At 45.2% G+C, this 19,296-nt stretch overlaps 1 protein-coding gene across 1 annotated transcript in view; it reads left to right on the forward strand.

The window, feature by feature from the left end:
• The window catches only part of kalrnb (kalirin RhoGEF kinase b), a 67,735-nt gene extending 48,884 nt beyond the window's left edge, over positions 1 to 18,851 (forward strand). Inside the window, 13 exon segments of the mRNA XM_038979555.1 lie at positions 8,496 to 8,821; positions 12,010 to 12,188; positions 12,411 to 12,477; positions 13,565 to 13,668; positions 13,783 to 13,852; positions 14,043 to 14,129; positions 14,288 to 14,380; positions 14,661 to 14,711; positions 14,958 to 15,035; positions 15,276 to 15,461; positions 15,665 to 15,836; positions 16,082 to 16,254; positions 16,551 to 18,851. Of these exon segments, the coding sequence (XP_038835483.1) occupies positions 8,496 to 8,821; positions 12,010 to 12,188; positions 12,411 to 12,477; positions 13,565 to 13,668; positions 13,783 to 13,852; positions 14,043 to 14,129; positions 14,288 to 14,380; positions 14,661 to 14,711; positions 14,958 to 15,035; positions 15,276 to 15,461; positions 15,665 to 15,836; positions 16,082 to 16,254; positions 16,551 to 16,733 (1,769 nt within the window). The 3' untranslated portion in view covers positions 16,734 to 18,851.
• Positions 18,852 to 19,296: the final 445 nt, after the last annotated feature.

A 19,296-nucleotide genomic window follows, 5' to 3' on the forward strand; every position in this document is an offset into this window, starting at 1 on the left:
TCAGCAAAACAGAATGATCAACAGTGTTGAACGCCTTTGACATGTCAATAAAGAAGGACGCACAGATCTTTTTAGCATCCAAGGCATTGACAAGATCATTAACAACTAGCGTGGCTGCTGTGGTAGTACTATGCCCAGGCCTAAACCCGGATTGGTTTATATTAAGAATACAATTATCAGATAAAAAGGAACGAAGTTGTACATTAACCAAGGATTTTTAACTAGTTTTACACACAGATTTTTAAAGGGAGCGTGTTTATCTACAATACAAGTGAAAACATTTGAGAAGTGGTTCAGAGACAACTCTGGGTCAGGTATAGATGCATTACAATCAAAGTCACCAAAATAAAGATCGACAAAAAAGGCCTGTGTCACGATCGTCTTCGTGAGAGAGAGAGGACCAAGACGCAGCGTGTGCAAAATACATCTCTTTATTTTGGAAGAGAGAAAAACACGAAACGAACACTATACACAAACTAACAAAACAACAAACGACCGTGAAGCTAAATAACGTAAGTGCACAGACAAGCAACAAACGTTCAACATAGACAACACCCCACAAAAACCTACTGCCTATGACTGCCTTAAATATGGCTCCCAATCAGAGACAATGAATGACAGCTGTCTCTGATTGAGAACCAATCTAGGCAGCCATAGACATAACTAGACAACACTACTCTAACTCTGCCCCATACACATACAACACCCCTAGACATTACAAAACACATACCTTCCCCATGTCACACCCTGACCTAACTAAAAAACATAAAGAAAACAAAGAATACTAAGGCCAGGGCGTAACAGTACCCCCCCCCCCCCAAAGGTGCGGACTCCGACCGCATAACCCGAAATAGAAAGGGGAGGGTACGGGGTGGGCCCCATCATGGCGGCGGCTCGGGTGCGGGACGTGGCCCCCACTCCACCATTGTCAATACCCGCCTTGGTAACCTCCTCCAAATGGCCACCCTCCAAATTAACCCCACCGGACTAAGGGGCAGCACCGGACTAAGGGGCAGCACCGGACTAAGGGGCAGCACCGGACTAAGGGGCAGCACCGGACTAAGGGGCAATACCGGAATGAGGGGCAATACCGGAATGAGGGACAACACCAGAATGAGGGGCAACACCAGAATGAGGGGCAACACCAGAATGAGGGGCAACTCCGAAGTGAAGTGCAGCTCCGGACTGAGGGGCAGCACCGGACTGAGGGGCAGCACAGGACTGGATGGCAGATCCTGGCTGGCTGGCGGCTCTGGCGGATCCTGGCTGGCTGGCTCTGACGGATCCAGGCTGGCTGGCTCTGACGGATCCTGGCTGGCTGGCTCTGGCGGATCCTGGCTGGATGACGGCCCTGGCTGGTCATGGCTGGATGACGGCTCTGGCTGGTCATGGCTGGATGACGGCTCTGGCTGGTCATGGCTGGCTGGCTCTGGCGGATCCTGGCTGGATGACGGCTCTGGCTGGTCATGGCTGGATGACGGCTCTGGCTGGTCATGGCTGGATGACGGCTCTGGCTGGTCATGGCTCGCTGACGGCTCTGGCTGGTCATGGCTCGCTGACGGCTCTGGCTGGTCATGGCTCGCTGACGGCTCTGGCTGGTCATGGCTCGCTGACGGCTCTGGCTGGTCATGGCTCGCTGACGGCTCTGGCTGATCCTGGCTCGCTGACGGCTCTGGCTGATCCTGGCTCGCTGACGGCTCTGGCTGATCCTGGCTCGCTGACGGCTCTGGCTGGTCATGGCTCGCTGACGGCTCTGGCTGGTCATAGCTCGCTGACGGCTCTGGCTGGTCATAGCTCGCTGACGGCTCTGGCTGATCCTGTCTGGCTGAAGGCTCTGGCTGATCCTGTCTGGCGGAAGGCTCTGGCTGATCCTGTCTGGCGGAAGCCTCTGGCTGATCCTGTCTGGCGGAAGCCTCTGGCTGATCCTGTCTGGCGGAAGGCTCTGGCTGATCCGGTCTGGCGGAAGGCTCTGGCTGATCCGGTCTGGCGGAAGGCTCTGGCTGATCCGGTCTGGCGGAAGGCTCTGGCTGCTCCTGTCTGGCGGAAGGCTCTAGCGGCTCCTGTCTGGCGGAAGGCTCTAGCGGCTCCTGTCTGGCGGACGGCTCTGAAGGCTCATGGCAGACGGGCGGCTTTGCAGGCTCAGTACAGACGGGCGGCTTTGAAAGCTCAGTACAGACGGGCAGTTCATGCGGCGCTTGGCAGACGGACAGTTCAGACGGCGTTGGGCAGACGGGCAGTTCAGGCGCCGTTGGGCAGACGGGCAGTTCAGGCACCGTTGGGCAGACAGGCAGTTCAGGCACCGTTGGGCAGACAGGCAGTTCAGACGCCGTTGGGTAGACGGGCAGTTCAGGCGCCGTTGGGCAGACGGCAGACTCTGGCCGGCTGAGACGCACTGTAGGCCTGGTGCGTGGTGCCGGAACTGGTGGTACCGGACTGGAGACACGCACCTCAAGGCTAGTGCGGGGAGCAGGAACAGGGCACACTGAGTTCTCAAGGCGCACTATAGGACTGGTGCGTGGTACCGGGACTGGTGGTACCGGGCTGAGGGCACGCACCTCAGGACGAGTGCGGGGAGAAAGATCAGTGCGTACAGGGCTCTGGAGACGCACATGAGGCTTGGTGCGTGGTGCCGGAACTGGTGGTACCGGACTGGAGACACGCATCTCAAGGCTAGTGCGGGGAGCAGGAACAGGGCACACTGAGTTCTCAAGGCGCACTATAGGACTGGTGCGTGGTACCGGGACTGGTGGTACCGGGCTGAGGGCACGCACCTCAGGACGAGTGCGGGGAGAAAGATCAGTGCGTACAGGGCTCTGGAGACGCACATGAGGCTTGGTGCGTGGTGCCGGAACTGGAGGCACTGGGCTGGATACACGCACCACAGGGAGAGTGCGTGGAGGAGGAACAGGGCTCTGGAGAGGCACAGGAGGCTTAGTGCGTGGTGTCAGCACTGGTGGTACTGGGCTGGGGACACGCACCACAGGGCTAGTGCGAGGAGCAGTAACAGGACGCACAGGACTCTGGAGACGCACAGGAGGCTTTGTGCGTGCTGTAGGCACTGTCTTAACCAGACGGCTAGCACGCACCTCAGGACGAGTATGAAGAGCTGTTCCCGGTGACATTAACTCACCAACACGTTCATTCGGACGGATGCCGTGCCTCATGCACCAAACCAGTACATCCCTCATAACTCTCTCCTCCAATTTCTCCATTAACTCCTTTACTGTCTCTGCGTCGCTCACCTCCAAATCCGCCCTCACCGGCTCCCTATGGTAAGCAGGAGGAGTTGGCTCACGTCTCCCGACTGACCCAACTAAAATACCCGAGAGCCCCTCCCCAAGAAATTTTTGGGTTTGACTTACGGGCTTCCAGCCTTGTTTCCGTGCTGCCTCCTCATATCGCCACCTCTCTGCTTTCGCTGCCTCCAGCTCAGCTTTGGGGCGGCGATATTCTCCTGGTTGAGCCCAGGGTCCCTTTCCGTCCAATATTTCCTCCCAAGTCCACGAGTCCTGGTTCCTCTCACGCTGCTTGATCCATGGTTGGTGGGGTGTTCTGTCACGATCGTCTTCGTGAGAGAGAGAGGACCAAGACGCAGCGTGTGCAAAATACATCTCTTTATTTTGGAAGAGAGAAAAACACGAAACGAACACTATACACAAACTAACAAAACAACAAACGACCGTGAAGCTAAATAACGTAAGTGCACAGACAAGCAACAAACGTTCAACATAGACAACACCCCACAAAAACCTACTGCCTATGACTGCCTTAAATATGGCTCCCAATCAGAGACAATGAATGACAGCTGTCTCTGATTGAGAACCAATCTAGGCAGCCATAGACATAACTAGACAACACTACTCTAACTCTGCCCCATACACATACAACACCCCTAGACATTACAAAACACATACCTTCCCCATGTCACACCCTGACCTAACTAAAAAACATAAAGAAAACAAAGAATACTAAGGCCAGGGCGTAACAGCCTGTTCGTTGAAATGTTTAAAATTCCTCTTGTTGAAAAAACGTTTTGGATCGAGGCGTCCATATATCCCTGTCACATACAATGGGACAGTGGTCACTAATATCCAAAGCAAACACCCCACTCCCAGCATATTTCTCTGGAGTATTTGTAAATATGAGGTCAATCAAAGTCGATTTCGTAGGGTCCTTTAAGTTTGGACGTGTATGCTTTGTAATCAGCTGGGTCAAATTTAGATTAGTACAAAAATCCTTTAAACAGTCAGCATCCTGCGTTCCCCATGCAAGATTATCTCCAGAAATGAACACCTCTGGGGTAGTAAAAAGGGCTAATAAATCAGTGAGTTCATGTAGTCCACACTTCTTGGCGGAGGTGGACGATAGATTCCTACAACTTATCTCTGAGTTTGACCCCAACTGAAGACTTAAAGCCAACCATTCAAGTTGTTTAGGATGGGAGGTAGACTTTAACAGAGACACAGAAATAATATTCTTTGTGTAAATAGCAACACCACCCCCTTTGCCTTTCCTATCAGCCCCAAACACATTGTAACCATCCATAACAACCTCAGAGTCCAGGGTTTTATCAGTTAACCAGGTTTCAGATCAAATACAAATATCAGGGTCTGCCTGAGAGGCCCAGACCTTGACATTATCCATTTCAGGTAATAAACTACGAATGTTAAGATGTAAAAATGTGAAAGCTTTTCTGCATTTAAAATCACACAGAGTTTCAATACATGTCAGATTACTTTGAGATTCCAGAACAACAGGAGACTCAAAGATTGAATTATACCTATTAGGAAAATAAAACAAAGTAGAAGCAATTACATTTCTCCGGTTAACACCGTTATGTCACCACTTTCAGATACATGTGGAACTCTCACAGTGACCAAAGAGGAGATGGTGAAAACTGACTTATATGTAATGCTAATATTGTCCTCACATCAATTTAGTTACCAAGAACCTTTCCAATGTTTGATGACAACAGCCAGGAGGGCATGACTTCTGATAAGTCCAATACCCAAGAGCCCACCGTAAACCACAGTGAAGCAGAACCCACCTTAGACCCTGGCGATGCCATCACAATGTTGGCCGATACGGAAGGAACCTCCCATGCTCCATGAGAAGATGGTCCCGGGACAACAGGCTCCAGAGCAGCGAAGCTATTTGATGTCGGCAGCCCATTCAGGATTCCCGTCACCGCAGAGGGCTCAGAAAGTGGAGGACGCCGCCTTCGACTTCCGCGATGAACGGCGACGTGTCTCCCTTCTTTGGGACCTTCAATGCTGCAGAAATGTTTTGGTACCCTTGCCCAGATCTGTGCCTCGACACAATCCTGTCTCGGAGCTCTATATACATGTCCTTGCTCTGACATGCACTGTCAACTTGTCACGTTCCTGACCTGTTTTCTCTTGTTTTGTATTTATTTAGTATGGTCAGGGCGTGAGTTGGGTAGGTTGTCTATGTGTGATTTTCTATGTTGGGATTTTGTGTTCGGCCGGGTATGATTCTCAATCAGAGGCAGCTGTCAATCGTTGTCCCTGATTGAGAATCATACTAAGGCAGCCGGGGTTTCACGTGTGTTTTGTGGGTGTTTGTTCCTGTGTCAGTGTTTGTGCCACACAGGACTGTTTCGGTTTTGTCACGTTTGTTGGTTGTTTTGTATTTTGAAGTGTTTTGTTGACTTTCATTAAATAATGAACACTAACCACTCTGCGTTTTGGTCCACTCCTTCTGTCAGCGAGGACAGCCGTTACACAACTGTGAGACCTTATACAGATAGGTGTGTGCCGTTCCAAATGATGTCAAATCAATTGAATTTCCCACTTTTGGACTACAATCAGGTTGTAGAAACATGATCAATGGAAACAGGATGCACCTGAGCTCAATTTCAAATCTCATAGCAAAGGGTCTGAATACTTACGTAAATTAGGTATTTCTGTTTTTTATTTTTAATACATTTGCTAAAATTTCAAAACCCTGTTTTTGCTTTGTCATTATGGGGTAATGTGTGTAGATTGATGAGGGAACAAATTATGTAATCCCTTTTAGAATAAGGCTGTAAAGTAAGAAAATGTGGAAAAAGTGAAGGTGTCTGAACACTTCCCGAATGCACTGTATAGTGTAGGTCTTCTCAAGAATGCACTGTATAGTGTAGGTCTTTTCAATAATGCACTGTATAGTGTAGGTCTTCTCAAGAATGCACTGTATAGTGTAGGTCTTCTCAAGAATGCACTGTATAGTGTAGGTCTTCTCAAGAATGCACTGTATAGTGTAGGTCTTCTCAAGAATGCACTGTATAGTGTAGGTCTTCTCAAGAATGCACTGTATAGTGTAGGTCTTCTCAAGAATGCACTGTATAGTGTAGGTCTTCTCAAGAATGCACTGTATAGTGTAGGTCTTCTCAAGAATGCACTGTATAGTGTAGGTCTTCTCAAGAATGCACTGTATAGTGTAGGTCTTCTCAAGAATGCACTGTATAGTGTAGGTCTACACTGTATAGTGTAGGTCTTCTCAAGAATGCACTGTATAGTGTAGGTCTACACTGTATAGTGTAGGTCTTCTCAATAATGCACTGTATAGTGTAGGTCTTTTCAATAATGCACTGTATAGTGTAGGTCTTCTCAAGAATGCACTGTATAGTGTAGGTCTTCTCAATAATGCACTGTATAGTGTAGGTCTTCTCAAGAATGCACTGTATAGTGTAGGTCTTCTCAAGAATGCACTGTATAGTGTAGGTCTTCTCAAGAATGCACTGTATAGTGTAGGTCTTCTCAAGAATGCACTGTATAGTGTAGGTCTTCTCAAGAATGCACTGTATAGTGTAGGTCTTCTCAAGAATGCACTGTATAGTGTAGGTCTTCTCAAGAATGCACTGTATAGTGTAGGTCTTCTCAAGAATGCACTGTATAGTGTAGGTCTACACTGTATAGTGTAGGTCTTCTCAATAATGCACTGTATAGTGTAGGTCTTCTCAAGAATGCACTGTATAGTGTAGGTCTTCTCAAGAATGCACTGTATAGTGTAGGTCTTCTCAAGAATGCACTGTATAGTGTAGGTCTTTTCAATAATGCACTGTATAGTGTAGGTCTTCTCAAGAATGCACTGTATAGTGTAGGTCTTCTCAATAATGCACTGTATAGTGTAGGTCTTCTCAAGAATGCACTGTATAGTGTAGGTCTACACTGTATAGTGTAGGTCTTCTCAATAATGCACTGTATAGTGTAGGTCTTCTCAAGAATGCACTGTATAGTGTAGGTCTTCTCAAGAATGCACTGTATAGTGTAGGTCTTCTCAAGAATGCACTGTATAGTGTAGGTCTTCTCAAGAATGCACTGTATAGTGTAGGTCTTCTCAAGAATGCACTGTATAGTGTAGGTCTTCTCAAGAATGCACTGTATAGTGTAGGTCTTCTCAAGAATGCACTGTATAGTGTAGGTCTACACTGTATAGTGTAGGTCTTCTCAATAATGCACTGTATAGTGTAGGTCTTCTCAATAATGCACTGTATAGTGTAGGTCTTCTCAATAATGCACTGTATAGTGTAGGTCTTCTCAAGAATGCACTGTATAGTGTAGGTCTTCTCAAGAATGCACTGTATAGTGTAGGTCTTCTCAAGAATGCACTGTATAGTGTAGGTCTTCTCAAGAATGCACTGTATAGTGTAGGTCTTCTCAAGAATGCACTGTATAGTGTAGGTCTTCTCAAGAATGCACTGTATAGTGTAGGTCTTCTCAAGAATGCACTGTATAGTGTAGGTCTTCTCAAGAATGCACTGTATAGTGTAGGTCTTCTCAAGAATGCACTGTATAGTGTAGGTCTTCTCAAGAATGCACTGTATAGTGTAGGTCTTCTCAAGAATGCACTGTATAGTGTAGGTCTTCTCAAGAATGCACTGTATAGTGTAGGTCTTCTCAAGAATGCACTGTATAGTGTAGGTCTTCTCAAGAATGCACTGTATAGTGTAGGTCTACACTGTATAGTGTAGGTCTTCTCAATAATGCACTGTATAGTGTAGGTCTTCTCAAGAATGCACTGTATAGTGTAGGTCTTCTCAAGAATGCACTGTATAGTGTAGGTCTTCTCAAGAATGCACTGTATAGTGTAGGTCTTCTCAAGAATGCACTGTATAGTGTAGGTCTTCTCAAGAATGCACTGTATAGTGTAGGTCTTCTCAAGAATGCACTGTATAGTGTAGGTCTTCTCAAGAATACACTGTATAGTGTAGGTCTTCTCAAGAATACACTGTATAGTGTAGGTCTTCTCAAGAATACACTGTATAGTGTAGGTCTTCTCAAGAATTGGAGGCCTGTCATCTTACTGGACAACAATATTCTTTGGAAATGGAAACAAGATTCTCTCTCTTCCTCTCTCCCTTCCCCTCACCTACCTCCTACCTCCCCTCTCTCTCCCTTCTCTGCCTCCCTCTTCCATCCCTCTCTCACTTCCTCTCTCCATCCCTCTCTCCCACCATCCCTACCTTCCTATCTCTCCCTCTCTTTCTCCAGAGCCCAGCCCTGTAGGTTCAGAGGTCAGATCAGACTCTGTAGCGTCTCTCCAGTCCCAGACGTCCCTGGGCTCCGGTCCTGGCGGTGTGTCCGTCAGTTCCCCCGGTGGAGTGTCTATTGGTTCTCCTGGTGTGAACGTGGGCTCCCCGGGGCCCAAGCGGAGTGGTTCCGGTACTGGGAACACGTTGAAGCGCTGGCTGACCAGCCCAGTGAGGAGATTAAGCCAGGGCAAAGCCGACAGCCAGGGGAAAAAACCTCCACTACGCACCAGGAGACGAGACAACCGGCCCGAGCTAGTCACGCCGCTCACCGCTAACACACACCTGGTACGATACACACTGTAGCAAGTTGACATACACACACATGGTATGACACACGCACTTACACAATCTGATACACACACACACACACACTTCACCGCAACCAGCAACATATACATCTGATCATACAACCAGCAACATATACATATGATCATACAACCAGCAACATATACATATGATCATACAACCAGCAACATATACATATGATCATACAACCAGCAACATATACATATGATCATACAACCAGTAACATATACATATGATCATACAACCAGCAACATATACATATGATCATACAACCAGTAACATATACATATGATCATACAACCAGTAACATATACATATGATCATACAACCAGCAACATATACATATGATCATACAACCAGCAACATATACATATGATCATACAACCAGCAACATATACATATGATCATACAACCAGCAACATATACATATGATCATACAACCAGCAACATATACATATGATCATACAACCAGCAACATATACATATGATCATACAACCAGCAACATATACATATGATCATACAACCAGCAACATATACATATGATCATACAACCAGTAACATATACATATGATCATACAACCAGCAATATATACATATGATCATACAACCAGCAACATATACAACCAGCAACATATACATATGATCATACAACCAGCAACATATACATATGATCATACAACCAGCAACATATACAACCAGCAACATATACATATGATCATACAACCAGCAACATATACATATGATCATACAACCAGTAACATATACATATGATCATACAACCAGTAACATATACATATGATCATACAACCAGCAACATATACATATGATCATACAACCAGCAACATATACATATGATCATACAACCAGCAACATATACATATGATCATACAACCAGCAACATATATACATATGATCATACAACCAGCAACATATATACATATGATCATACAACCAGAAACATATACATATGATCATACAACCAGCAACATACACATATGATCATACAACCGGCAACATATATACATATGATCATACAACCAGCAACATATACATATGATCATACAACCAGCAACATATACATATGATCATACAACCAGCAACATATACAACCAGCAACATATACATATGATCATACAACCAGCAACATATACATATGATCATAAAACCAGCAACATATACATATGATCATACAACCAGTAACATATACATATGATCATACAACCAGCAACATATACATATGATCATACAACCAGCAACATATACATATGATCATACAACCAGCAACATATACATATGATCATACAACCAGTAACATATACATATGATCATACAACCAGTAACATATACATATGATTATACAACCAGCAACATATACATATGATCATACAACCAGCAACATATACATATGATCATACAACCAGTAACATATACATATGATCATACAACCAGTAACATATACATATGATCATACAACCAGCAACATATACATATGATCATACAACCAGTAACATATACATATGATCATACAACCAGTAACATATACATATGATCATACAACCAGCAATATATACATATGATCATACAACCAGCAACATATACAACCAGCAACATATACATATGATCATACAACCAGCAACATATACATATGATCATACAACCAGCAACATATACAACCAGCAACATATACATATGATCATACAACCAGCAACATATACATATGATCATACAACCAGTAACATATACATATGATCATACAACCAGTAACATATACATATGATCATACAACCAGCAACATATACATATGATCATACAACCAGCAACATATACATATGATCATACAACCAGCAACATATACATATGATCATACAACCAGCAACATATATACATATGATCATACAACCAGCAACATATATACATATGATCATACAACCAGAAACATATACATATGATCATACAACCAGCAACATATACATATGATCATACAACCGGCAACATATACATATGATCATACAACCAGCAACATATACATATGATCATACAACCAGCAACATATACATATGATCATACAACCAGCAACATATACAACCAGCAACATATACATATGATCATACAACCAGCAACATATACATATGATCATAAAACCAGCAACATATACATATGATCATACAACCAGTAACATATACATATGATCATACAACCAGCAACATATACATATGATCATACAACCAGCAACATATACATATGATCATACAACCAGCAACATATACATATGATCATACAACCAGCAACATATACATATGATCATAAAACCAGCAACATATACATATGATCATACAACCAGCAACATATACATATGATCATACAACCAGCAACATATACATATGATCATACAACCAGTAACATATACATATGATCATACAACCAGCAACATATACATATGATCATACAACCAGCAACATATACATATGATCATACAACCAGCAACATATACAACCAGCAACATATACATATGATCATACAACCAGCAACATATACATATGATCATAAAACCAGCAACATATACATGTGATCATACAACCAGTAACATATACATATGATCATACAACCAGCAACATATACATATGATCATACAACCAGCAACATATACATATGATCATACAACCAGCAACATATACATATGATCATACAACCAGCAACATATACATATGATCATACAACCAGTAACATATACATATGATCATACAACCAGTAACATATACATATGATCATACAACCAGCAACATATACATATGATCATACAACCAGCAACATATACATATGATCATACAACCAGCAACATATACATATGATCATACAACCAGCAACATATACATATGATCATACAACCAGCAACATATACATATGATCATACAACCAGCAACATATACATATGATCATACGGAAGCTTTTGATGTCTGACGGGATCACTTTCAACTGGTCTCTTTCTCTCTCTTTCTCTTTCTTTTCCTCTCTCTTTCTCTCTCTCTGTTTCTCTCTCTGTCTCTCGCTCTTTCTCTCTCTCTTTCTCTCTCTGTTTCTCTCTCTTTCTCTTTCTTTTCCTCTCTCTTTCTCTCTCTCTGTTTCTCTCTCTGTCTCTCGCTCTTTCTCTCTCTCTTTCTGTGGGCAGAAGGGGAAGAGCCGTGAAGACTCTGTCCAGAGTGGAGGAGAGGAGGAGCTGGAGGAGGAGCCACACACGCCCCTCCCACCTCCCATGGAGATCATTAAAGATAGCAACGACCCTGAGGACTCAGAGGGCTCCAACCAGTCAGACACAGAGCAGAAGAACAAAGCCATGAGAGGCCGCATGTAGGAGACACACACACCTTCAAAACATCCTTCCCTGCCTAATTCCTCTCTACAGGCTATGGACTGATGGCCATTTAACCATCTCTTCTGTGTGTGTGTGTGTGTGTGTGTGTGTGTGTGTGTGTGTGTGTGTGTGTGTGTGTGTGTGTGTGTGTGTGTGTGTGTGTGTGTGTGTGTGTGTGTGTGTGTGTGTGTGTGTGTGTGTGTGTGTGTGTATTTTAGGTTTGTGGTTAATGAAATGGTGCAGACTGAGAAGGATTATGTGAAAGACCTTGGTGTCATCGTGGAGGTAAGAACCTTTAAAGACAGGAGGAAAAACTAGAGCTTTGCTCTGTTCTGACGAAAATAAACACATCTATTCTTCTATTATACCCTTCTCTCTCTATCCATCCCCCTTCTCTCTCTATCTCTCTATCCCTATCTCTATCTCCATCCATCTTATCTCGCTATCTCTCTATCCCTCTCTCTCCATCCATTCCCCTTCTCTCTCTATCTCTCTACCCCTATCTCTCTATCCCCCTCGCTCTTTATCCCTCTCTCTCTCCATCCATCTTATCTCGCTATCTCTCTATCCCTATCTCTCTATCCCTCTCTCTCTATCCATCCCCCTTCTCTCTCTATCTCTCTATCCCTATCTCTATATCCCCCTCTCTCTTTATCCCTCTCTCTCTCCATCCATCTTATCTCGCTATCTCTCTATCCCTATCTCTCTATCCCTCTCTCTCTATCCATCCCCCTTCTCTCTCTATCTCTCTATCCCTATCTCTATATCCCCCTCTCTCTTTATCCCTCTCTCTCTCCATCCATCTTATCTCGCTATCTCTCTATCCCTATCTCTCTATCCCTCTCTCTATCCCCATCTCTCTTTATCCCTCTCTCTCTCCGTCCCTCTTTTCTCTCTCTATCCCTCTCTCTCCATCCCCCTTCTCTATCTCTCTATTCCTCTCTCTCTCTCTTTATCCCCTCTCTCTCCATCTCCCTTCTCGCTCTCTCTCTCTACCCCCTCTCTCTCTATCCCTCTCTCTCCCCCTCTCCCTATCTCCCTCTATCTCTCTCCATACCTTTCTCTCTCTCTCTCTCTCTCTCTCTCTCTCTCTCTCTCTCTCTCTCTCTCTCTCTCTCTCTCTCTCTCTCTCTCTCTCTCTATCCCCCTCTCTCTTTATCCCTCTCTCTCTCCGTCCCTCTTTTCTCTCTCTATCCCTCTCTCTCCATCCCCCTTCTCTATCTCTCTATTCCTCTCTCTCTCTCTTTATCCCCTCTCTCTCCATCTCCCTTCTCGCTCTCTCTCTCTCTCTCTCTCTCTCTCTCTCTCTCTCTCTCTCTCTCTCTCTCTCTCTCTCTCTCTCTCTCTCTCTCTCTCTCCATCCCTCTCTCAGGGGTTCATGTCGAGGTTGGAGGTGAAAGGGATTCCAGAGGACATGCGGGGGAAGGACCTGATAGTATTTGGTAACATCCATCAGATTTACGACTGGCACCAGGAGTGAGTACACACACATGCAGTAAAGACACCAGGTTATTTTACAACTCTATTGTTGATAGAAGCAGGAATAGGGAATAGAGATTTCAAGCACAAAGGAAATGTCATTTCTCTCAGGTTCTTCCTGGTTGAGTTGGAGAAATGTTTGCAGGACCACGACCGACTGGCAGAGCTCTTCATTAAACATGTAAGTGGGTGTTTTTCCACCTGATAACGGGGCTATGGGTTGTGCCTTTTTAGGTGCAGTCATGTGTGTTTATGCATGTGGTCAAACATATGTGTGTGTGTGTGTGTGTGTGTGTGTGTGTGTGTGTGTGTGTGTGTGTGTGTGTGTGTGTGTGTGTGTGTGTGTGTGTGTGTGTGTGTGTGTGTCACAGGAGAGGAGGCTGCACATGTATGTGGTCTACTGCCAGAATAAGCCCAGGTCAGAGTTTGTCGTGGCGGAATATGAGACCTTCTTTGAGGTGAGAATCACAGCTTCTTCTAATAGTGTTCTAACAAATAATGAACTAAATATCTCCTTGTGATGACAATTCATGGGTTTTCTCTGTCTCTCTCTCTCTCTGTGTGTGTGTCTCTGTGTGTGTGTGTGTGTTGGGGGGGGGGGGGGGGGGGTGTATAGGAGGTGCAGAGAGAGATCAGCTGTAGGATGTCCATCAGTGACTTTCTCATCAAACCCATCCAGAGAATCACCAAGTACCAGCTACTGCTCAAGGTAATGGATGCTGTGTGTGTGTATGTGTGTGTATGTGTGTGTCTGTATGTGTGTGTGTGTGTGTGTGTGTGTGTGTGTGTGTGTGTGTGTGTGTGTGTGTGTGTGTGTGTGTGTGTGTGTGTGTGTGTGTGTGTGTGTCTGTGTGTGTGTGTCTGTGTCTGTGTCTGTGTCTGTGTCTGTGTCTGTGTCTGTGTCTGTGTGTGTGTGTGTGTGTGTGTGTGTGTGTGTGTGTGTGTGTGTGTGCGTCTTTCTCACAGTTTTTTTCTCTCTTCTGTCTCAGGATTTTCTGAAGTACACTTCTAAAGCAGGGATGCACTGTGAGGAGATCGAGGTGAGGACTGTTACTGCAGCATAGTATCTCTTTCATACTTCTTCTCATGTAGTTGAACACTGTGTGTGTGTGTGTGTGTGTGTGTGTGTGTGTGTGTGTGTGTGTGTGTGTGTGTGTGTGTGTGTGTGTGTGTGTGTGTGTGTGTGTGTGTGTGTGTGTGTGTGTGTGTGTGTGTGTGTGTGTGTGTGTGTGTGAGTGAATGCGTGTGTGCGTGTGTGTGCGTGCGTGTGTGTGCGTGTCCCACAGAGAGCGGTGGATCTGATGTCTCTGGTACCCAAACGCTGTAATGACATGATGAACCTGGGACGCCTGCAGGGTTACGAGGTAGACTACCTGACCTTTGACCTATCAACTCTCACCAGGTTTACATGATTGCAGAGATGACATAGGGATGATAGGGTTCATCCCTATTTCATAGATGCTACATAAGCAGTCATAAAGGCTACATAAGAAATCATAGAGGCTACATAAGAAATCATAGAGGCTACATAAGCAGTCATATAGGCTACATAAGCAGTCATAGAGGTGACTTTAGCAGTAATAGCGCTGTATAAACCTCCTCAGGGGAAGCTGACGAGCCAGGGCAAGCTGCTGCAGCAGGAGACCTTCTGTGTGTGGGAGCAGGACGGAGGAGTTCTTTCCCGCAGTAAAGACAGACGCGTCTTCCTCTTCGAGCAAATCATCATCTTCAGTGAGCTGCTCCGTAAAGGGTCCTCTCCACCTGGCTATCAGTACAAGAAGAGCATCAAGGTGTGTGTGAAACATGTGTGAGACTGTGAGTGGAAGAAGAGTGTGTGTTTTGGAGTGGGTTGGTGTGAGTGTATGTGTGTGTGCAAGTGTGAGTTTGTTCTCTGTGTTTAACTGTGTGTGTGTGTGTGTGTGTGTGTGTGTGTGTGTGTGTGTGTGTGTGTGTGTGTGTGTGTGTGTGTGTGTGTGTGTGTGTGTGTGTGTAGGTGAGCTACCTGGCCATGCAGGAGTGTGTAGAGGGGGACCCCTGTAAGTTTGTTCTGTCATCTCGGGGGTCCGCAGAGCGTTTCACCCTGCAGGCAGCCAGCCCCTCTGTCAAACAGCTGTGGGTCTCCCACATCACTGAGCTACTGGACACACAGAGCAACTTCCTGTCTGGTAAGAAACTGTAGGACCACTTTATGACTGCCTATGACCGATGTTAGAATGTCTTATGGAACTGCTATAAAGGCTTTATGAATGCATGCATAAGGGGGTTAAGTGTTACCCCACTCTACACCACAGCCCTTTTTCAGCAGATCTTTACCTGGTGATTACTGAGAAATGATGTGGTAAAAGAGTGTGTGTGTGTGTGTGTGTGTGTGTGTGTGTGTGTGTGTGTGTGTGTGTGTGTGTGTGTGCAGCTCTGCAGTCTCCTATAGAGTACCAGAGGAAGGAGGGTGGGGGAACAAACCTCCTCACCCGACCCCCCTCGGGCTTCGGCCCCAAAGCATCGGGCCGACCCCCCTCTGTGCCCCCCACCCCTAACGGACACAACACACACACACAGGCAGACGGCGAGGCACAGGACGACGAGGTGAGATGAGATTAAATCAACTTTATTGTTTCCTCTGAGAGAACACTGTCTTATAAATAGTATCAAATAACTCTAATGCTGTACATATAATAACCTGTTTCATACTGTGTATGTTACACATGGGTATCAACAACATGTAGATACTCACCTTGGTGACTCATTATGTCTGTGCAGTGTGTTTAACAAGTGTTTTATACCTGTGTGTGTGTGTGTGTGTGTGTGTGTGTGTGTGTGTGTGTGTGTGTGTGTGTGTGTGTGTGTGTGTGTGTGTGTGTGTGCGTCTGTGTGTGTGGAAGCTGGTGCTGGTGATCCAGGACTTCAGTGCGGTGCGTGAGGATGAGATCACGGTACTTCGCGGGGAACGGGTCCAGATTCTGGCATCCAACCAACATGGCCAGTGTCTGGTCTACCGACCGGCCAACACAGAGTCTCCACCTGCAGAGGGCTGGGTGCCGCGCAGCGTCCTGTTCAACCACTAACTACCAGTTAGAACCAGTCAGAACCAGTTTAGAACCAGTTATAAACAGTTACACACAAACAGGATGCCTTCCCCATAACCAGTTACGGCCCAGTTACACTTCACTGATGCCAGTAAGACCCAGTACCAATCACACACATCTGTTATTAGTTACTGGTCCCAAACAGTTACACATAGTTAAAACTAGTTAGATCAGTTACATACAGTCAGCTGCCCCTGTTAAACCAATCACACACACGTAGCAAACATCCTCAACAACCGGTAGCAACCATGAACACTAGTGACCAACTACTGTAGTTCCTCACACTGGTGAAAAGAGGCCAGAGAGCTGCAGGTCCAGACAGGGGGATTTGAGGTGAATGGACACACAGTATGCCTATGGAACATCCCAACTGATGAGGTCACTAATGGCTGCAGCCTATGGAACATCCCAACTGATGAGGTCCAACTGATGAGGCCACTGAGGGCCGCTGCCAACTGATGAGGTCACTAAGGGCTGCTGCCTTTGGAACATCCCAACTGATGATGCCACTAAGGGCTGCTGCCTTTGGAACACCCAAACTGATGAGGCCACTAAGGGCTGCTGCCAACTGATGAGGTCACTAAGGGCTGCTGCCTTTGGAACATACAAACTGATGATGTCACTAAGGGCTGTTGCCTTTGGAACATCCAAACTGATGAGGTCACTAAGGGCTTCTGCCTCAGTCATTCCGGAACTCTGGGATTCTAGAATAAAACAACACTGAGAACAGCTGTCAGAGACTCTCCCACCTCATTAAGGAACCAGACTCAAGTGGAGGGTCAAAGGTAAAATATATCGGCCAACAAGATCTGCTGGAGACAAGCAAGAAATTACGTTGTAATAATGGTTGTTTTTACATATCGGTGAAAAAACATAGTGTCAGCACGTGATGTTTCTGCTTTCATGTCATGGGGGTCAAAATAAATGGACTGAACCCTCACCCACCCACCCACCCCAACCCATGACCCCGGTGAGGTGACATCATTTCCTGTTTGTTAATATGTGTAAAAGAAAGCGAAAGTCTCACCACGTAAATAGAGCTCTGAGCGCATTATGAAGTATATATAGTTCTTATATGATTAATATATTCTGTTTTTCACCTGAATAGAAAACAGAGAGAAGAGAAGTATTGTCACGTTAACGTCTGTATGTGTGTGTGCGTGTTTGCGCGTGTGTGTGCGTGCGTTTGTGTACGAGTGCTTGCATGTATGGTTTGTGCGTGTGTGTGCGTATGTGTGTGTGTGTGTGTGTGTGTGTGTGTGTGTGTGTGTGTGTGTGTGTGTGTGTGTGTGTGTGTGTGTGTGTGTGTTGGTGGTCCTTTGGGTTCTGTTTGTATTGAATAGAAACCCCTGTGTTCTCTGTGTTTTTTCACTGATCAATCCCTGTTTAATTCCTGTGTCCCTTTGATGTGGTTTCCTGTTCCTGTAGAGCTGCTGTTGGGCAGTGTGAAGGACTCAAGAGTGTGCATCCTCATACTTTTAAATGTAACCCAGAGTTTGAACCGTAATATTATGCATTCTTTGGAAAATATGTAAATAATATTTTACAGACATGTACATGATTTAACAGGGCAAAAGGGAGCTGGGGAACACACCAGTCCAACTCCTTCATGTTAAACAGAAACCTTGCCGCCATATTGGATTTTCAGGTTTTAACTAACTGCTGAACTAGTTAACCCTTCAACTCTCCCCTGCTCAGGGTAAAAGTTGCCCTTCAGCACAGATCTAGGATCAGGTTACTCTCTCCCCAATCTGACCTTAACCGTGAGGAGAAACACTAAACTGACCCTAGGTCAGTGTCTGGGGTAACTTCTAATCCTGGTTTGTATCTGCAGTGGCAGCATTGCTGCCTATAGCTTCATACTACACAGGTTATACAGGCTCTGGGCAAAACTCAAAAGACATCATATTCCCCATGTAGTGCACTACTTTTGCCTGAAGCAGTACACTATATGGGGAGTAGGGTGGGATTTGGGACCTAGACCCTCTTAGCCATACAGGTTATTATACAGTGATGTGTACATACAAAATGGCTGCTATCTCACCTCTATGAGTTCTGTATGGTGGTTTGTAATAAAGACCATTTTTCATCTCTGAAATGGAAACATGTGTATGTAGTCGATACTAATACTGTAGTCTGTCTGTATCTGTCTGTCGTTATGAAGGCACCGATGCATAGTGTCAAACGTCACACAAATGGGTTCTTTGCCAGTGAAATGGGGATAGCTATTTGCACATTAACTCAGATGACCACGGCAGAGAGGGTGGAGAACGTTTCAGAATGTAAATACATTAGCTGGCTTCCAGACAGTTTCTTAAGTAGCTGAATGTCTTCACCATGTGACAAAATTGCACATTTGTCCAAAAATCACTTTATTTCAAAGGAGTACTGCACTGAATGTGATCACGTGGTTCTCCGTAGCTAGCTTGGCGGTCGTGAATATGCTAAACGAGCGTGATAAGGCCTTTCTATAGGAACCTTGTTGTGTCTCTTCATATACAGTATAATGTACACTCTTTGACTACAGTCTTCCTCCATTAAC

This window comes from Salvelinus namaycush, chromosome 40 (genome assembly GCF_016432855.1).
Source record: "Salvelinus namaycush isolate Seneca chromosome 40, SaNama_1.0, whole genome shotgun sequence".
NCBI lineage: Eukaryota > Metazoa > Chordata > Actinopteri > Salmoniformes > Salmonidae > Salvelinus > Salvelinus namaycush.